Source organism: Halichoerus grypus, chromosome 2 (genome assembly GCF_964656455.1).
Source record: "Halichoerus grypus chromosome 2, mHalGry1.hap1.1, whole genome shotgun sequence".
Classification (NCBI taxonomy): Eukaryota; Metazoa; Chordata; class Mammalia; order Carnivora; family Phocidae; genus Halichoerus; species Halichoerus grypus.
The window spans coordinates 58,386,169-58,408,176 of record NC_135713.1 but is presented as its reverse complement, the minus strand read 5'-3'; the positions used below and the strand labels follow the sequence as shown (position 1 = coordinate 58,408,176).

The 22,008-nt window shown below is 41.2% G+C and overlaps 1 protein-coding gene across 3 annotated transcripts in view; it reads right to left on the bottom strand.

Moving 5' to 3' along the window:
• The window catches only part of DOCK2 (dedicator of cytokinesis 2), a 404,152-nt gene that overhangs the window by 316,385 nt on the left and 65,759 nt on the right, over positions 1-22,008 (bottom strand). For all 3 annotated transcript variants that reach the window (XR_013445613.1, XM_036079463.2, XM_036079461.2), the window contains exons 16-22: positions 20,636-20,708; positions 20,419-20,522; positions 18,273-18,456; positions 18,045-18,142; positions 16,305-16,394; positions 15,168-15,268; positions 14,132-14,266 (exon numbers count right to left, since the gene is read on the bottom strand). Coding sequence is in view for 2 of the 3 variants with exons in the window: in XM_036079463.2 (XP_035935356.1) it covers positions 14,132-14,266; positions 15,168-15,268; positions 16,305-16,394; positions 18,045-18,142; positions 18,273-18,456; positions 20,419-20,522; positions 20,636-20,708 (785 nt within the window). In the remaining variant the exon portion in view is untranslated. The remainder of the gene's footprint in view (positions 1-14,131; positions 14,267-15,167; positions 15,269-16,304; positions 16,395-18,044; positions 18,143-18,272; positions 18,457-20,418; positions 20,523-20,635; positions 20,709-22,008) is intronic.

The following is a 22,008-nucleotide window of genomic DNA, read 5'->3' as shown; positions in this document are numbered from 1 at the left end:
ATGTGCAGTTTTATCTTCATCCTCAGAGCAATGAGGACAAATTGGGGATTTCAAGAAGGTGAGCACCCAGATCAGGTTTGAACTGTGGAAAGATCATTCTAACTGCAGTAAAATTTAAAGACTTCCATTTCCAACAGTGTGGTATGGTGGACAAAATGCCCTGGAAAACCTCTCAGTAAAAATGACTACCAAAGCTGGATTTTCCAAAATGAGTTGGTAAACTATCAGAAAAGTAAAGGAACCACAGAGGAGAAACACCAAGCAAAAGGGAGATTCTGGGTACTTACAGAGCAATAAAACCAGCTTCTGCCCCCAAGGCATTTGCTCAACCTTAGTGTCCTTAAACTTCCATTTAGGTGGCTTCTTGGGGAATGGAAGGAATGAGATCAATCCTACGGCCTGCTTTTTGGAGACCCTTGCATAAAGCTGGTATCCCAAATTGTTCTGCCTTCTTATAAAGGAGGGTGAGAAGTAAATCTATTGCATAAAAGGGAGCAGTGAAGAAACTACCCACTCGTCGGTGCTGGATGGAAAAGGAAAACACATTTCCATTGAGATTTCTGAACCATGAGCCAGTCCTCACCTGGATTTTCTTTTGTTCATGTTTTTGTTTGTTTGTTTTTGTTTTTCCATATTCATGTTCCTTGCCTGGATCCACAAACAGAAATTTTAACTTAAAGGGTTCTCTGGTTGTTAGTGCCCCCATTTTCTTTGGAGGAAAATAAAAACTTTATTTCAAGACTAAAAATATATAACAATGGATAAGGTTCTAAAGAAAGTTAGCTTTAAAAAAATAACGACAAAATGCCCAGGAATCATGATCACCCAAAATGGAGACAGCAAAATCAGACCCACAAAGACTCACCCTACTGAAATTATAAAGAACTATAATTCAAAGAATATAAAATCTCATATTTAATATGCTTCAAAATAGAAAAAGGATGCTTTAAAATATGATTAAGAAACAAAAATTATAAAAATGAAAAATTATATCTGAGTAAGAACTAATGGAATCTCTGAAAATAGTCCAATAATCAAAATTAAAAACTCAGTCAATGAGTTAAATGGCCTATTAGACATAGCTAAGAGAGAAATTAGTGAACTGAAAAACAAATTCAAAGAAATTAGCCAGAATGAATCCCCCAAAACAAACAAACAATAAAAGATAGAAATAATGAGAGTTTATGAGACATGGAGAATATGAGGTCTAACATATATTAGTTGACATTTCAGAAAAATAATAGAATATATGGGAAAAATGCATATATTAAAAAGAATAATTGGGGCACCTGGATGGTGCAGTTGGTTAAGCATCCAACTCTTGGTTTCCACTCAGGTGATCTCAGGTAGTGAGATTGGGCCCCACGTCAGGCTCTGTGCTCAACATGGAATCTGCTTAAGACTCTCTTTCCCTCTCCCACTGCCCCTCCTGCCCACATGCAAGCTCTCTCTCTCTCTCTCTAAAATAAATAAATCTTAAAAAAAAAAAAAAAAAAAAGAAGAATGAGTGAGAATGTTTTTTTGGGGGAGGGGGCGGAAACTGGTATTAAAAATACCAAACTCCAGATTCAGGAAAACAAACTTCTAGCTGTATGAACAAACTGATTCTTAAGTAAATCATGGTGAAAGTGCAGAACATCAAAGACAGAGAGGTGATCTTAAAAGCCACCAGAGAGAAGAGAACAGAATGCCAATAAAGGAGCAACAGTAAGACTGAAAGCTAACCTTAACAGGTGATCATAATAAAAAAAAAAAAAAAAAAGGCAGCTAAAGGTCTATATCCAGGAAAACTTCTTTCCAGCTTTCAGAATAAACTCAGAGTAATTAAACTTGAGAGAATTTACCAGTAAAATTTGCTAATGTTAATTATAAAAGATTTACTTCAAGAAGAAGGAAAACAAATATGGAAGGTCAAAGGTGACACAAGGAGTCAGAACCTTTTTAAAATTGTGATAAAAAACATATAAGATAAAATGTACTATCCTAACTATTTTTAAGTATACAGTATAATAGTGTTGATGAACTTTTGTTGGTAAAAACATAAACAGATACTGTTTAAAACAACAATAATGTATAATTTGTGGAGTTATCAAAAAGCTAAACTAAAATCCTGCACAATCTTAGTACAATATTTAAGAGGGAAGTGACAGTGTCTTCTAAAATCCTTCTATTACTCAGAAGGACTATAAAGATATTAACTTGAGATTTGATTAAGTTAAGTATGTATGATAGAATACCTAAATAGCCACTAATAGAATTGGATATAAAATGTAAGTTTCAAATTAGTAAAGAGTAAAAAAGCAAATGAGAAAATTGAAAACAATTCAAAAGGAGAAAAGAAAAAAGAAAACGGACAGAAATATCAGAATGGTGGGGAGGGTTCCCAGCTAAGATGGTAGAAATAAATTCAAAACATAAGTGATCACAATAAAATCTAACACTGCTTTTTGATGAACATTGTTATCAAATTAGTAATAGGAAGGGACTTCCTAAAACTGATAAAAAGGCATCTAGTTTTTTTAAAGCCAATACATAATATATATCACTATTTTAATTTAACACTGACCTAGAATCCTAGCCAATGCAGTCAAATAGGGAGAAAAAGAACTAGGATTAGAAAGGGAGAAACAAAACTTTCCATACTTACAGATGTTTTAACGATCTACTTAGGAAATTCAAAAGACTCCAAAGCAAATAGATGATAGGAGGACAAGGACTGAAGCAGCCAGACCATTAGAGAAAGTAACACAGTACGCTGGTGTGAGATGATGATAACTTTGATTAGGAAGTTGGTAGGGAAAATGGAAAGATGTGGATGGATTTGAGAGACATTTAGGAAGGGAAAGGTTGAGATTTGAATGTAGATTATGTGGGAAGAAACAAAAAATGAGGTGTCACAAAAATCTTATTTCTTTTGCCTTGAGCAACATGCTGGATTGTAGATCAGTGTGACAAGGGACATCATGAGTTTGGTTCTGGATACACTAACTTTGAATTGCCTTTGAGATATGAAAGAGGGAGACAGCAAGTAAATGACTGGACAGAGAGATGTGGAACTCAGTGAAAAGGTCAGGCTGGATTTCTGGGTTATCTGCATAGCAATGGGAACTGATTTGGATTCATTCACCTAGGAGAGGGAATTGAGTAAAAGGAGGTGCAGGCCAATCATCAGGACCTCTGAAGAGTCTGAGAAATATGAGGAATACAAAAAGAGTTCTGTGTTGTAGAAGCCAAGACAAGAGCATTTTGGAAGAGACAGGTCAGCAGCAATAAAATGCTGTGGCTCATGCTACTTGGGATATCCTTAATTGTTGACATAATAGTATTATCTGTGGCTTATTCACGAAATATATTTGATTATGGGAAAGCTCTTCATTTTTATCACCCAAGACCAGTGGCTCTTCCCTCCCCCCAGAATGACCATCTGATAGAGAATCAGGAAGTAATAATTAAGGATACTATTTAGCTCGGCAAATTCTGATTTGGAAGAACATCCCTCTGAGAAGAAAGTTTACTTGTACATGAGTATGCGTCTATACATAGTGCACTCTGATGATCAAATTGGATGACTTTATATTATCTGCTACATTGGGTAATATGGGTCTTTAGACTCATACATTAACTGGTAATTGAGAAGGGATTATAATCATGCACTTTAAAAAATTATCCAAAATTGCAAACCAAAAATTCATGGTGGCTGAAACATATATGGCTTTAAAAAGTTGTAAATGTTGTGATTGTAAGACAGTGATGCTTAGCAAAGTTGAGAGATTGCAGGAGAAACTAAAGGGGCTCCTCAATGATCTGAAGAGAACGGGCTGTGTCTGTCCCCAGTCTAATTAGAGAGTGGGCAGCAACCATCATGCGTGTCTTATAGGAGGCAATGAAAGAGGCTAGTAGGAATATGAAACACACACTTTTTAATTTTAAATACAGAATTATTATAATCCAAAAAACAAAGGCTTTGCAGGACAATATGCACTCTGTTTGAACTCAGAGCCCTTCAGGGGCTGCATAAGTAACAGGAGTGAACAATTCTATCCCTTCCCAATGATCTGTTCAGTTTAGGTACCACTAATCAGTCACAGCTCGCTGTACAGCCACCTCTAAATGCAGCCTCAGTGTCCTCATCAACACAAGTCCAGGCAGCCACCACCAACTCATCCTGGTGACACATGACACCAACCTTCCTCACCAGCTGTGTCCGTGCACTATCTGGAATGCTAGCATTTCAGGTGAAATGCCTACAGAGGCCTTGACTACACACTGAGAATAAATCCTGCAGGGCGGGCTCTGCAGTTCTCTCCACAACCACCTTCCTCCTATTCTCCCTTTTGTTCACTATCCTTCAGCCACGCTAGTCTTCTCTAACTTTCCAGAAAACTTCAAGTTCTTTCTTATTCAAGAGCACTTGCTTAGAGTTTTCCTCCATGAAGGACCCTTCCCTCCCTTGTGCGGCTGGTTCATTAGCATCCTTCATATCTCAGCTGAAATGTCACTTCTTCAGAATCCACACAATGAATAACACTATGAGGTAATCCCGACATTAGATGAAGTAACTAAGGCAGAGGTTAGGTCATTTGCCCAAGGTTACACAGGTAGTTAGTCACTGGGATTCTTCACCACTACACTGTACCATCTATCTCAACTACTTGCTTATTTCCCTTCCTGGAATTTATTATGGTTTGCAACTACTTGGTGTATTTGTTTGCTTTGTGTGTGTGTGTGTGTGTGTGTGTGTGTGTGTGTGTGTGTGTCTTCCCCCATACTGTATAAGGGCAGAATGAAGACTGTGCTACATCTGTCTTGTTCATTGCAATAACCTAGGATAGAACTTGGCCAAATAATAAGGCTCAAAAATATTTATTTAATGAATCAATGAACTGGATTGAATTGAATTAATGTATCTTTGCAGTCAGCTGCATTAGGAGAGTAGATCTGAGAGACAGACAGACTAGTTTGGAGACCTGAAGGGCAGTGACCATATATGCCTCATAATTAAGTCCTCTTTAATTTTCCATCCACCCCAAAGACACAATAAGCCACAAGCCGGAGAACTGAGCAGTGTATTATTTACTATTAAGGAAATAAATTCCACTTTGAGGTGATGCTGCCTCAAATGCATTTGAAGCGGATCACCAAGTACACCTAGTCACCCTGATTCAGTTCAGCATCCCTGACAATTACCGTTAGCTTGGTGAATTTCACCCCTCTGGCAAACTAGACCCTTCATTATTTTGCATGCTCATATTTAGTTACAGGAGGTTTGCAAACACATTTCCTAAATCTAGATATTTATTCAGTAAATTGATCTCTCACGCAAGTCATTCTCTGAGGAACTGTCAGCCTCGGCATTTGACAGAACCAGCCATTTTTTGCACAAAGGCAAGAATTCTGCCAGCAAGTGAGCTTCTAGATATCTAACAAGGAGTTAACAAGAAAAGGAAATTGTCTACTGCTTCAACCTGGAAGAATGAATATCTTGTGTCATCCATGGCTCTTCCCTTAACTATCTACAGCATAGATAGTCTTGTTCTGCAAAATTAAGCCATTTAAAGGGACAATGGAAGCAGACAGCCAGTGTCTTACCCTTTGCTGTCAGCAAAGTGTGAGATCAGCACCCAATAGGAAAGAGTTTACTCAGCCTCTGAAGGATCGGCCAGGGGAAGCCAATCTAGGATTACACCCCGGCAAAGGACAATCCACAGTGTAGGTAATTCACATGAAGATGATGGGAAATCGATAGCACCTCAAAGCCCTGATCCCTCTGTCTCTTTAGGGTCTTCAACTGGATATTAGGAAAGATGCTAAGCTCTGGGGAAGGGCTGGCTAATTCACCAAAGACCTCCTCACTGCAAAATATCTTGCCTCTGATCAGTTTTCAGTCCCCATGACTTTGTGGTAGCACACTGATATTGCTGACACTTCCTCTTTGAAACGCTCTCTTTTCTGGCTCCTGAATTACCAGTGTTCCTGCTTCCCCTCCTAAGTCCCTGATCAGCCTTCCCTGGGACTGCCCCCTGCCCCCATACATCCCTTCAACATGCTAATCTCCTGGGCTTCATCCTGAGTTTTATAGCATTGCTCACCTTGTGCTATAGCTTCAAATACCTCTTTGGATCAATTTCTACCAAAACTGTATTTCTAGTCTTTACTCTCCTGAACTACAGATTTGTATCTAACTACCTGCTATACATTTCTGTTGGGCTATGTCAATAAACATCTCAAATTTTACCAAAACACATCATCTTCTCCCCAAAACTTCTCCTCCCCTGTATTCATCATGCTGATGAGTACTGTCTATCAAATGGGTCACAAAGTTCAACCTCAGATCAGCTGATCTGGCCCTCTCCTCCAGCTTCACTCCCACCCACATTCCATCCTGCCATTTATACACCTTATCTTCTTCCTCTCCTTCTTCTCCAGCCCCCACTATGACTGCCTTAGCTCAAGTCTTCTTGCCTGGATCACTGCAGCCACTTCATTATTAACTTCCTGCCTCCCTTCCTCTACACCAATTTCCACACGCTCATCTTTCTTCCTCAGTGATCTTTCTAAAAGATGAATCTAAATCACGTAGATCTCTTGCTTGCTTGTTTGCTTGCTTTATTTATTGATTGATTGATTCATTCATTCATTCGTTCATTTATTTATGAGAGAGAGAGAGAGCAAGAAGGGCAGAGGGAGAGGGAGGGAGAGAATCTTAAGCAGGCTCCAAGCCCAGGGAGGAGCCCAACGCGGGGCTCGATCTCACAACTCTGAGATCATGACCTGAGCTGAAACCAAGAGTTGGACACTTAACTGACTGAGCCCCCAAGGCACCCTTGTAGATCCCCTGCTTTAGAACGTCAATGGCTCCCACTGCCAAAAGCAGGGGTTTCCAAACTGCTCCATGAGAAAAAAAAAATGTAAGCATGATTCTCAACAGATGCTTATTTATTTATAAATTATATCCAAGTATTATTCTAATTATAAGTCAAGTGTTTATAAAGTTTAATTTCTTCCTCTTGGAAGAAAATAAAGGAATTTTCATCTTTTTACCTGATCCCATTGGATGAGTGTGTGCACCCGCTGGAGCGCTCTGAGGACGGAGGGCAGCATTTATGCTGATCTCCCCTGGTGGAGAGGGTGACATCACACTCCTCGGTTTGGCATGCAAGGTGTTCACCGTCCAGCTTCAACCTACCTCACCAGTGGCATCGTCCCCATGCTTCCACCAGCACGGCTTCACCCACCAGCCACTCTTCCCCACACATGTGCTGCTCACGGACACAGCACAAGGGACGTAGGCTCCGATGTCACAGCCCTCCCTGCCAACGTCTGGCTGTGCGACCTACAGTCACTTCCTCTGTGTTTCTGAGCCTCAGTTTCCTCTTCTGTCAAATAAACATTATCATACCTATACTTCCCAGGGTTGCTGTATGAAGTGAGGCAGAGTGAAAAAGTGATCCAAGGCCAAGCACAGAGGAGAGGCTTCAGAAACAGTACTCTGGAGTGGCAAGAGTAATCAGACGTTGTATTCCACACATTGTTCCCTCTACTTGGAATCTGTGATTCTTCTCTCTTCCAATGTTTAGTTTTAAGTACCACCTCCTCTGAGAAGAATTACTGATCCTCCCGAGGTGGAGTTTGTCATTTAGACCTGTCTGCTCCCTGAGCCTCAACAGCATCATGTCGTTGAACTGTGATTTGATTGCTGGGATGCATATCCAGCATGCCCTACTGCATTGCTGCTACTTGAGGAAGCCGTAGTTATTAATTTCAGAGTCCCCAGCACTTAAAGTGCCTAGCATATAATAGGTTCTCAATAAATGTTTACTAATATTTCTATATGCAAAGGGAAAAGAGGTCTATTTAAAAATGCATGCACATGCACAATTTCATGTTACAATGACGGCTACTTACTTCATGGTTTACAAAGCACTTCCACATATGTTTGTAATAAACAAGCTGTTAGCTCCCCCTCAGCACTGTAGCAACTCATAAAATAGAAAATAAATTAAAGAGAAGTAACTGTTTGACAATATCCCTTTGATGACAGTTTTCTCTTCCACCCTGATCGGATGCCAAGTTAATGTTATCATAAAATAATTCCATTAACTGCAATTGTGCAGTTTACTGAGCCATTACTGTCATCAAAAAGTGAAATTATATTCAAAACCAAAAACAGAGGCTTACATAGGAATAAATGGCATTAACATGCGAACAAATTATACGCAGGAGAAACAGGAATAGCAATGTGATGGGCATTCCAGCCCATGCTCGGTATAAACAGATGATTACATTTAAATATTTATTCATACATGAACAATGAAAACAAATCACATTGGCAAGTGCCTTCCAGTTAAATTCATATTTGTTTAAAAAGGCAGAGGCTTATGTCTTCCCTCTGACTGCAGGCTACATTGGGCCTGCCTGAGCTTTATTCAGACAGTCTTGCTGCCTAACATATGCATGACCAGGAGGGTGAACTAGTATATAATATTTACATAAGAAGAAACTGAGCTGCTGGGAGGGCGAGGTGGAGGCAGAGAGGGGAGATAGGCAGAATAGAGCAAGATGCAAAATAAAATGCAAAAGAGAGCATCAGAGAACATCTGATCACCTGATGCTGAAGGCAAGCAGAGAAAGGGCAACCATGTCTGGCTCTGGATAAAGTGAGCCAGACTGGGAGTGTCCACCGGTGGCATGAACCGTGCTCCTTGGATGCCTATGTTGATGGAGTGGAAGCCCCATGCAGGTGGATGGCACTGTGCACACCATGGCCATCCTTCCTGGCTCCCAGGTGAGGGCTGGGGAGCAGGATGACTCCTGAGACACGGCAGCTCCTATCAGGGTGTTAGTGCATTTCTCTTTCCCTGACTAGTGACTCCTTCAAGGAGGGTGAGTTACCTGGGCTGGCCTTGTGTCAACTCTTCTTTCTTCATTCCTTGAGAGGATAAAGTCATGTTTGCCTGGATAGCTTTGCCATAATGGCAAGGACTCCTTTGCTGACAACTTCTGCTCCAAGTCATCTTTTTTTTTACGGAAGTCCTACTGTGTTTAGGGATGATAGTCCCTAAACCTGGGCAGCCCTGTGCCTCTCTGCAGCCCTGACAAGACCCAGTAAGTCGATCCTTCCAGGAAGAGCTGTTCTTGCTCAGGACAGCTCCTCATCTTGGCCAACCACACTTTACACTTGCATGGCCCCTCAAAAGTTCTGGTTCTTAAATTTGCTTAATCAGATGAGGTAGAATGTGAAGCCTTACTCTGCTAATTCTTAGCTGTGTGACCTTTAAGTTTGAATCAAAGCTTCAGCTTCCTTATCTATGAAAGGGGATAGAAAGGGTGTCCCATTTCACATTGAACAAGTGTCAATTGCTGCCATGAGCTGTTCTCAGTACAAAACAAAGACAGGAGCTTTGGAGCTGACATTCTAGCAGTAAACAAAAGCATAATTAATTATCGTCTAGTATGTTAACATGTGATTAGTTCTATGAGGAGGGAAAAAAAGACCAAAAACAGAGTGAGAGGGAGGGGAATCAGAAGTTGCGATTTTCAATAGGGCAGTAAAGGAGACATTTAAGCAAGGATGTGGAAGAGGAGAGGCAGTGAGCAAGCAGATATGAAGGGAAAGGCGCCCAGGCCCTAGGTCAGGAGCTTGAGCCACGGCAAGGAGGCCTGTGTAGCTGGCATGGAGTCAGTGAGGACTTGGATGAGATGAAGTGGGGAGATGAGGCTCTCCATAGGATTTTTATGAAGACTAATGGAGAAAATAAGTGAAATGCACTTAGCAGGTAATAATCACCGTGGCCGTGGCGGCTTGCTCTGCAACAGGCACCGTGCTAAGTGCCTGACACCCATTAACTCATTCAGTCTGCACCACAACCGGAAAGGGTTTTCCCATGCGTGCTTGTTTTATACACAAGGAAACTGAGCTTGAGGCACACTACATAATCTGCCTAAGGTCACAAACACTAGTAAATGGTGGTGGTGGGGTGCCAGTGCAGAATTCAAACCCAAGTAGCTAGCTCCAAAAACTGTGCCTTAAACCACTGAGCTGACTGCCTCTCACAAGCAGAGGCGGTGGGGATAAGGGAGGTGAAGGAGGAGTGTGTGGATGGAAGAGCAGCCCCAGGAGACTGGGAGCACACGGGGAAGGAGAGGGAAGCAAGAAGTGAGTAAGCAGGTCCTTAACAAGAGCAGGAGGCAGGATACAAAAGCAAAGACAGGCAGCACAAGCAGGGAGCAGGGAGCTGAGTACGTGGCTGCTTGAGCCTAAGGGGCCTGATCACACACACCGCAGACACAAGCAGGGGCCAACCAGTGGGCCAGCAACAGACCAAGGGGAATTCATGGAACCATAAAAGTCCCTACATTGTGATCCACAAAAAGCAGACACCTGGCAAACATATCCCTTCCTCCATGAAAACAAATATACAAACAAGCAAACAAAAACAACAAGAAAGGTTTAGGATGCCATGAACTGTAAGCCAAATTTTGGGCATGGATCAAGACACCATTTATTAATTTAAATCTGAGTTTTTGAAATAAGCCCCTTGCTGTCTTGCCTAGGTAAAAACATGGGAGCAGGTAACATTTGTTACGTTTATGAAATTAAGTACCAGATACTACATGGATAACTTTGTACGTGTAATCTCATTTCATCATCAAAACACTAAGAACTGGTTTATCCCCATTTATGGATGAGGAAACTGAGGCTCAGACAGGCCAGGTCACTCAGTAAGCTGGGCGCAGGGACAAACATACGACTCCCTCCCAGGTCTGTCTAGTGTGAACACTGACCGTCACTGAGTCAACACGGACTAACACAACATGAATATAATCGCTGCTCCACATTTCCCCCCATACTTTAGCTTATGGCAGCATTAGGATTTGTAAGGAACACAGACAAGTGGGAGCAAATCCCACTATAGCACCGTGCTCTGGATTTTCCCTCTTGTAGAGAGCCATCCTTATAGAAGGGCTGCAGCCTTATTTCTATGTGCCTGACCAGCAGGAAGGGAAGCTTTTCAGTGTGCTTATCATGTGACTCAGAGAAGCATAGTGTGCTCTGGACTCTGAATAATTCCACAGCTCAGAAATCTTGGGGATCAGCTCAGCTGGTTGTCTGAGCTTCAGGATAGAAAGAACTGCAAGGAATTTTATAAAGAAGCTCAATGCCTAGAAGATAATCACTTCAGCCCTTTCTGACTGTTTCTCACTATGCTTTATACCTCCCAGAGGCTTAGTCATTCCAGAAAACCCTAATGGATAATGGTCATATTGATGGCTACCAACCATCTTTTGGACACACTTCCTATATTTTTAAGCCTGCCTCCCTATGGCAAAAACTTGAACCTGCTCTGTCAGCTTCCATTGCAGCTATGGCAGGTAGATGCCCAAAGACACCTGCCGCAGACTTTGACTCAGGAGCCAGTGACATAAGGAGAGGGGAAAAGAAAACCACATTATTTGACTATGTGATAGAAATAAATAATCCTTAAGAAATCCAATCTTTCTCAACAACTTCTTTTCCTCCCTTACCCAACCGCATCCTGCATATTGATACAGGGTAATCCTTAGCCCTTGCAAGCACTCATGTGCAGTATGTGCAAAGAAGAATGGCAAGGGAACAGCTAATGGGAGCTAGATCAGCTGAATTATGCACAGGAGGAAAGAAGACAAAGAAATAACAGGAAACAGGAACACAATACCAGACACAATAAGTCCCCAAAGCAATAATTATATTATGATTTCCCACCAGCTGGCTTAGAAATTTCAAACCTTCTATTTTCTAGTTTCTCCTAGTATGGGGAAATACCTCCATTGCTTCCCTATGTCCTTGATGCTGCACTAGAGAGCAAGTCATTGATAAAGATTCTAAAATGAACAAGACACAGGAAAACTACTACCTTCCCTCAGCATGAGGTCTTAGACCTTTCTTGCAGGTCAGCCTACACTTTGTTCATGAGAAAGAATTCAAGATTGGGCTTGGATTATCTTAGAGGCATCTCTTCTGACCAAAGGCATCTCTTAGCCCCCCAAAATGCACCTTGTCCAATAGGTATTTCATGAATATCCATGATGTTCTATATGCTCTGCTGGGGATACAGCAAGAAATAACAGAGCACCCCACTCCTTAAGAAGCCAAAAGTCACTTAGAGTTCCAGCAGCACTGAATTTACACTGAATGAAGAGCTAGAGATTCTGCAGGATGACATGCCTTGAGGCAGAGAAGAAAACAAATGTACAAACACTCTTTGCTCCAGCAGAGGGAAGAGGCAAAGACTAAGAGAGATAGGACAGAAAGAAAGAAAGTGGGGGGAGGTAGGGAGGGAGGGAGGGAGGGATGGAGGGAGGGAGGGAGGAAGGAAGGAAGGAAGGAAGGAAGGAAGGAAGGAAGAAACAGTAAAATAAATAAACCAAAAGAAAAAACTGGGGCAGAAGATATGATAAATGAAGAATATATGTTCTTGTAAATCTAAAGTTCTCACTTGCAAGATGAGATAAGATATCCTTACCTATTAATCTGGAATTAAAATGTTTGAATCCTTGAACTCCTCCAAGAAACTCAATCTTTAGAAAGACCCACTGGTTTTCAAATAATTGACACGTATCTCTCAAACATGGAAGAATACCCCTAAGACTTTAATACACAGTATCTACTTTGACTAACTGGCAAATGAGAGGAAACAGATACTTCACTTTAAGAATAAGGGTTGATGGAGGGAGGTGGGTAGGGGAAGGGCTAGATGGATGATGAGTATTAAGGAGGGCATTTGTTATGATTCACTGTTGTATCTAAGTGATCAATCACTGAATTCTACTCCAGAAACAAATATTATACTGTATAAAACTGCCTAAAATTTAAATAAAAATAAATAAATCAAAGTAAATTTATTTTTTAGTAAAATTAAATTTAAAAAATAAAATTTAAAATTAAAAAAAAGGAATAATGCACATGACATGGTTTTGTGACATGGTTCAAGACATTCATCTCTTCCAATTCTCACCTGTAATCTCAAAGAATGTTTTAGGAGAATCCAAAATGATTCATATTTCAGATGCCTTGTCGAGTATGAAACTTTTGTAGCCCATCACCCATCCATTATCATGGTCAAAATGATGACTACAGATCTCTACTTTCTCCAACGAAACAAGTCTATACCATATGTGGCTGACCTAGCACATGGCTCCAGAGGTACACATGAAACCATGACCATACAATCTGCATATTCATTTCCTTGGTCAGACTGTTTAAAACCTTAGCACATGACCCTTAGCACAGGACCCAGAGACAAGATCTAGAGAGACAGAGACTATCCTGAGGACATTGAGTATCTGGATCCGGTCATGCCTGAGGCCAACTATCTTCTGGATTTTTAAAAAATGTGAAATAAAACAAAAGTCCTACTCTGCCTAAATCAGTTTGAGTTGAATGCTCTTCATTTGCATTGATAAAAATCCAGGCAATACATTCCATGTATGTTTTCCCATCACACACAACCAACTTGATCATACATATATTCACAACTAATTGCCTGCCTAACTGCCTTATAGCCAGGATGAACATAAATTCTTCTTTTGCAGGTTGCATTTGAATGCCTCTATCTCCGAAGCCCTCCAAAAGAACAGCTAACCTCTGTAATACTGCTCATCAAACATCAAATCTCTTAGGTGTTCTAACATGTCAGCTCAATTGTTGGCTACTAGGATCTCAAGGACAGACAGATCAACTGCAAATACCAGCTCATCTGTCATGCACAACCTCCTAGAGCCAAATAACTGTCAAACTCCCCAAGTTCTGCTCTCTCCACTCCCAGCACCTCTATCACTGAAGATTCCTGGAAAGTTTTCTATCTCAAATCAAATGAAGAATGATAGATGAAACACAGAAGAGGCGCAAATCACAAATTAAGTTCATTGGATGAAACATAACTCTATAACATGTTAAGATTTATATTTTTCCCTGAATGAGCTTAGAGGGAACAATTATAACCTATTCATAACTCTATGTTGGATTTTTAAGTTGTTTTTGATCAATGGCTGGTTGTAATTTTATAAAAGAATCTCTCCAGTGACACAAATACTATTGTATCCCAGAGGAACTGCAGAACTAATCAGTCACTCTTACATAACAAGCACTCACTGTGAAAATAATGTCCTCGACCGAACAATGAACTTGAACACATATTCCAAAGCTTTCAGAGTTCTTAGGATCGGCTCACATTGCTCCCCTCTGCTGGAGGTATCCAAGTAAGTCTTCAGCACTGTCATCAATTTCCTGAATAAGGGATTATATTTTCAAAATACATCTCTGTCCAGCCTACAATGTGATCATTAGTTTGCTCCATAAATCATAAAGCATTCAATCAAAGGTTAAAGGTGGTGGTATAGCCAAGCTTACTCACTCGTTTGCAGCCATAAAAATAACTCTGCTTTATATATATATATAAATTTATATATAAATTTATATATAAATTTTTTATATATAAATTTATATTATATATATATAATACAGGGAGTGAATAAGTATTTCTTGCCCATAGAAAGCCAGCAAAGGAAAAACTAGTGAGGAAAAAAAAAATCTTTTGGCTAGGAGAAGTAGTCACAATCAGAATATGAGTAGGAATAATGGTGGTGAGAATGCTCTTTTCAGCATTTCCTTCCTACAGAAAATGTTCTAATAATATTATGGAATTCCCTTGCTGAGAAACTTTCCATGTTTCTTCATTACCAGCCAGGCAGACTTCAAACTATCCAGCCCAGCTTTCAAGGCTGCTTTACAAACTGGCTTCTCCCAACCTTTCCAGTATCACCTCCCATCTATAACCATCAGCTCCCTATACCCAAGTTATAATAGGCTACCTGGCCTGTGTGCTTTCTCCTCCCTAGCCTCTGAATCCCAGTGTCTACCACAAGTAGCTGCTCAATAAATGATAGCTGACTGACTGAATGAATGAATACTTTCATGTACTTCTACCACAATAAAATATTCATTCTGACCTATGGGTTTGCATATTTTTATTTAATCCAAATAACCCAGCATAGATGGGGTTTTATCAGTAAAGGGAGAACTCACACAGCCTGGTACAAAGGAAAATACTCAAGTTCCTTGTGCCCTAGGCATCCTGGCAGGGCAAGTAAGAGGTGCACAAGAAATCCCCATATGTACAGTAACTTACTTGTAAGCCAAGGTCGCACTGAAATGCTGTTGAATGTAAGCCTCCAGAACGGTATTGAAATGCTGGAATTTTCGGTCAGCAATGAGTCCTATTATGTAGATCTGAGGAAGATTCAAAGAATCAGTATTTGGGGGTCAGACCCAAGGCAGGAAGCCATACTCACATGGCATAACTGAACCTCCAGCAAAATGATTTTGCTCAGGAATTAGCTCATGAATATATTGTTAGTCCTTTTCATTAGTCCTCTTCTAAAAAGCATTCCATGAAGTGTGCTATAGGGTGTCGTAGGATAAAAGTGTTTCATGGTCAGATAAGTTTGACAAATCTCAGGATATCATTGTTGGACTGACTTCTTTACTGCAGGGTTCTTAGAGTCTTTAACATATCTACATGCATTGTGAATCTCTGAGAGGGTCATACAATGTCCAGCACGTCCCTAAGAGTTATTTAATCCAAGGATCTTTTTTGTCACAAAGCATCTTTCTTGAGGGCTAGCTTTCCAAGAGACCTTCTGGGAAGCACTGGATTAAGTCACAGCTGTCTCCAAGTAATCTCTTTAAAATGTAAATGTCACTGACATAAGTAGTTAACATACTGAACTTTATTGATATCCTAGTGTGGACATGACACTGAAAAAACATGAGTTGGGACAGAGAGGAGGAAGAAACCATTTGGGAAGATGGAAGAGGAATGGTCGGGATGGAGGGTCACCATAAAACATTCTGGTGGCCAGGAGGATGTAATAACACTGGTAACTTGGAGACTATGAGAAAGAAGAAGATAGGAAACATTTTGGATACTTCACGACCTGGCCAAGGACTAGCTCCCAGCATTCATGGAAAGCTGAAGCCCTTATTCATGGTATCCAGCTTCACGTACTTGCAACCAGTGCCAATATGACATCAACACTTAAAATTCCCCTTTTACTCACCCTGCCATGCTTTCAAATGAACTAGAAACAAACAAAGAAACAAAAACCCCAGCGGCTCATTCATTCATTGCTCTGGTTGCTGAAAGTTACAATGCCTCCAAAAAATTTCATGAAAAGGACCACAAAGGCCACAAGTTCTCAGTGTTCTCACAGTGAGACAGACATTGATGTCTAATGTCACTAAACATCTTTCCCCTCTTTCTTACCAAAGCATCAAAGACGAGGATATCATACTCATTACTTTGAGAATGCTCCATCATGATATTGAAGAGGGCATCCAGAGTATCCTGGAGAAACTGGACAAAATAATGAAGGTCACATTAAAAAACAGTGCAGGTGACCCAGAAATCCCACTCATCAGTGTATCCCCAAGAGAATGAGAATACACATCCACCACATGCTGCATTCAAAAGGTCCAGGGAGCTTTCTTCACAAGAGCCAGAACTTGGAGCACCCAATTGTCAACGAACAGCATGAATGAACATATGGCGGCATTTTAATACTACAGAATACTCCATAGTGATTCAAAAAAAAAATAGAGCAAACTACTTCTACATGCAACAATGAGGATAACCCCCATGAGAATTGTGTAGAGTAAGATAAGTCAGACACAACAATGTACATTATTTATTACTCTATTTTTATGAAATTCAAGAACAGGCAAAAAAAATCTATCATGGTAGTCAGCATAGGGGAGGTTGAGAAGGGGTATGAGGGAACCTACTGCAATTCCAAAAGTGTTCTGTATCTTGATCTAGAGGGTGGGTAAATGGATATATAAGTGTGTAAAAATACAGGGAACTATACTCTTAGGGTAAGTGCTCTGTACATATTTTACTGTATTATATACTTCAGTAACAAACTTTTTTAGAAAAATAAAAAAGAATGCAAAGGTGGAGATAATGTAATTCCCCCCCAGATGCTTCTCCAAGCTGCCCAAAGGTGATAGACCTTATGAAAGGATGTCTAGAGAATTTTCCCACTACTGCTAAACCAGGTAGGTGGGTCAATAGTGCACATTTAAAGCACTGATCTGAAAATTCTACCATTGCTCCTCCATGTATGGAAAATTAACTAAAATATGATACTCTCCCTTCCTAAGGGATGGGTCAATATTTCCTATAGTTCCTGAAAACACACATCTACCAAATAAAGATGTTTAATCTCAGAGTTTCTAGCTGGACCAAGTTCCTGATGGAAACAAGATCACCAAGACCTATGGGAAACACTTGTCCCATAGAACTGGAGAGAAGGGTTGCTTAATTAAATCTACACCTCAGACACTATATTCTCTAGCACCATGTGGACACAACAATACACCTGACATTTGTATTGTTTTCTGCTTGTTTCACTTAAAATGTGAGCCCTGATGTCTTTCCCTCTTTCATGTATAATGCATAATACTCTGTAAGCAGCAGGAACTAAGAATACTTTTTATTTCTAATAGTAACATGTAAGTAGTACTAAGACATCAAACTATTACAGCAACTTATACCAACAAAAATAATTAATAGTTACTATTTATTGAATTCTCTATGATTTACATGTTTAGTTCAATATTATGTACTTTGTGTAAGAGACTATGCTAAGTAATTTTTAAATATTATTGCCTTGAATGCTCACAACCACTCTACAGAATATGTCATATTCACAATACTATCACATAAAGTTGGCAAGCAGTTGAGCTGAGATCTACACCCAGGCTGATCTCCTTCCAGGAACTGAACACAACCATAGTTTTCTACCACTCAACATTCAGCATCATTGAACCAAATCAGCCTCTGAATTTCCAGTAAAGGTTTCTCATGGCAATTTGGGACACTGTGTCCCACTGTTAGAGAAAAAGTCCCATCTCCTTCAACACTTCATTTGCCCCCCCAGAGCTACCCATGATTTAAAGCTCTGTCACTGGTGGATGAAGACAAACAAAATGAAGCCCCACTGACCTTCACCACTTCCTCTCCATCGACGATCTTCAATTTCTCTAAGTTCTCCTGCAGCAGCAGAGGCTTCATACGCCACTTCAGCAAACCCAGCAAGCCCACTGAAATAGAGTCCAGGCAAGCAGAATTACTATTCTTGGCTTAAAATGTCCATTCAGGACCTCGCTGGGCTTACCCATGCACACATCCACATGCACACTACATACATACAACTCTTGATGGTTTCATTACCGTTTTGGGTGAGCTTTGTGGAACACACCAGAGTGGAAATGGAGAACACATCTCGGGAGCTGACGGAGAGACCCCCAACACTGCTGGAGCTTCGACTCAAGGTGGCCCCCTTGTTTTCCACATGGTGTCGATAAGAAGGAAGGGTCAGGTAAGCACTGGCATCCTCCATCTTCTTACTCTCCCCCTGGAAACAATACTGTGGTTACTTCCCCCAGCCAGGGGTACATGCCCAATGCCACATAGAGCTTGCAGTGGCCAGCTTACATATTGTAAGGTACAGAGAGTCAGAATCAGAAAAAATCATCAGAGAAGCAATAAACAGCTGGTATGGTAGGGCTATTTTTCTACAAAACAGGCAAGAACCCAAAGTTACATTAATGGAAAAGGGATTGACCAACCAGTTGAAGGCTCTATGGACTTCATTAACAGCACGAAGGGAATTGAAGATTTCCCTGACAGGCCATTTTGATTCCTCCTAAATTTCTTGAGATTTTTTTTTTTTTAAAGTAGGCTCCACACCTAGCATGAAGTCAAACGTGGGGCTTGAACTCATGACCCTGACATCAAGACCTGAGCTGAGATCAAGAATTGGATGCTTAACTGACTAAGCCACCCAGGTGCCCCTAAATTTCTTGAGGTCTTAACACATGCCTACCAGCAAGATAAGGAATCAGCTTAAAGGAAAAGTTAACAGCAAAGGTACTAAAATCTGAAAGTCCTGGGATCTAGACCCTGTTCTACCATTCACAAGTCTTGCCTATGCTTGGTCTTTCTGTGTGTTATTTTTCTCATGATTAAACTGAAGATTAACCATATTACCTAGCTCCCAGAAATTTGGGGCAGACTAAATGGGCATAATGCATATAGAGCTCTTAGCAGAGTTGAGAGACACCTAAGTCCCTTGGCATGTGGAAATGCATGGTTAGAGATAGGCATTACAGGAGTTAATGTTTATTGAGCCCTCGCTCAGTACTGGATGCTGCTCTAAGTGTTTTATATGCCTTGGTTCATTTCATTTAAACCTCACAGCTGCTATCGTCACTGTTGTAGACACTGCTATCATTGTCAGTTTACAAATGAGGAAACTGAGACTTAAGAAAAATGAGTACATTGCAAACTGACTATAACTGGACCTCCGCCACCACCACCACCCTCCCCTGCCTTCCCCCCACCCCGCCCCGCCATGAGTTCACAGTCCACTGGGGAAGAATGGCTTTCAAGGCAAGAACTACCTTGATGTGCCATAAATGAGAAGAGAGCAGCTGTGCAGAAGAAGGGGGTGGGGGTTTCCAGAAAAGCCAGAGAGACTCAGAGAAAGAGTGCCGGTGATGAAGCCTCGATGAGGCAGTGTTTGCCATGGAGACCATAGGCAAAAGGGTGTTTTCAGCCCCAAGGCTGAGAAAGCCAAGGACAAGTGTTGGATCCCTATGCCTGTGGCTTAGCCTTGTCCTCCTTCACAAGCACATGTTTTGTCTCCAGCCAGGTGCTAGCATACGCATTCCACTGCCACAAGAGGGGTTGTGGGAAAGCAAGCAGGTGAGATCAAGATAAACACTTCCTACTTCTCGAAAACAATACAAGTCTCATGATGTAAAATAATGATGGCCGATATCTGTATACCCTTTTATACACAGCCCTTCCACATAGGTCATCTCGCTGGTTTGTCATAAATATTACCATCACACTTAAGAAAAAGGAAACGGACACTCAGAAAGGTGTGTGAAATGACTCCAGATTTAGTCAGCGGCAGGATTGGGACCCCAGATTCTGATATGTTTCCATTAGTTTCCAGCTCTCAAATGTTTCTTGCTGGTCTTCTATACATTCCACAGGGGTCTTTCCAGAGTCAATAGCCCATTCTGTATATAACAACAACCTTTTCCACTTATTCAAGGTGCTATGTACTCATCACGGTTGTGTTTATATGAGCGGTCTCATGTGATACTCACTCAACAATTATTCACTGAGGGCTCATAGAAGGGGAAACAGAGGCAGAGAAATTAAGACTTTATGCAAGGCCACACAGCTGGTGAACCCTGGTGTGTGTGATTCTGTGGTCCCTGCTTTTAACCACTAAGCAATCCTGCCATCTTCCCTTGGCTTCCTGAGCCCCACTCACTGCAGAGTTAATTCCAACATATGGTACCTTTAGGACGACCAAGTCGTGGCATCCATCTTGCAGAGTGGTCCCATCTTCCTTCATCAACTTCACATAGGACATGGCAAAGTTCTTTTCTCCTTTATCTTTAGCTGGAAATAGCATTGTGAGGTCAGGAAAAAAAAAATGACACATGGACCACCCAGTTATCCCACTCCTCTCCCCTGAGGGGAGCTTCAGAGATGCCATTTGGTCAGGTACTCACATTCCAGGGATGACCGATGTCGAAACATGAATCTCAGATGGATCCTCTGCATGTCTTCAATAGGGACAGCCACCTTGGTAGGCAGAAACCAGAGCTCAGAAGACAATGAGTTAAACAGCCCTCCCCACTCCAGCCCACCCCCCAAAAAGCAGCCTGACCATTTAACTGAGAGAGCTGCATGCTGATTTATTACCCATCCATCAAGCCTGATGAACTGTAAATAAATTACATAAGAACTAGCTATGAAGAGAAAATAAAGTACCAAATGTAATCCATTTGGCAAATTGCAGTCCTAGCCAATGAAAAGAGGTCCGTAAATTACAGTGGGTTAAAATGAATCTCCCCAAATTGATATAAAAGTCACATAACTTAAGCACAGGATTTGATGCACTGCAAACTGCACAATGCACATTTTCTTTACACACTCCAGGAGTTCTGGCAACTGCAGCAGGGCTTAGCAAATTAACAGTGGTCATTAGGGGGTATGCTTGAGAACTCGTTTATGCAAATTCATAAAAATGCTTGACTCCAATAATATTTCAGAAAATCCTAGGGCTCATTCCCATCCTTGGCTGGGCAGATACCCAGATGCTTTTACCTCTGAAGACACTGAGCCAAATCACTCAGTCCTCAGTCACCCCAATTTCACTGTCCAGTGGGTGGTTTGTCGCACCCTAAATTGAGGGCCATCAGTCCTGGCTCTGGACTGCCCACCTCCTGACACCTCACAGCTCTCTCTGTAACATGCAATTGAAGCCAAAACAGAGAAGCTTAGCTACCTGTGAGGAAACCACTTTGATTTTTAAAAGGGACAAGTTTACACTGTATGGATGACTATTAAAAGCCAAACAGTTGTATACTTTGAGACACTTTCTGCTCCAGAGAATGAAATTTGAGCCTGAAGAGGTCCACCATTTGTGAATTCAGGCAGAACAAAGGAACTGAGAGCCTCCTGGGTGACTGCAGTCCAATTCTTTCTTTCATTGTGAATCAAATGGCCACTCCAAGCCACAGTCAGGTGAAACGCTGGCCTTGCTGATGCCAGGCAGAGGCCCTGCAGCCCAAAAGCTCACGGTTCACATGGGGAGACACATATTTTAACAACCACTTGACAAGGGCTAGCAAAGAGAAATAATTAGAGTACAAGAGAACACAGACCCCAAAGTTGGGCAGGTCATCATTTTGAAGAGTGAGTGCAAGGAGTGAGTGCAGTGAGTTCAGGGAGACCCACTGAGGAAAATGGGAATATAGGTGACCAGGCAAGAACCACTGAGGTTTGGAGAGCTGTCTCAGAAAAGGAAGTTATGTGAACATCTTGTGTTTGGGTTCAGAGCACAGGGTGAATAAAGACTGCTATTAATTACAAGGCAGAG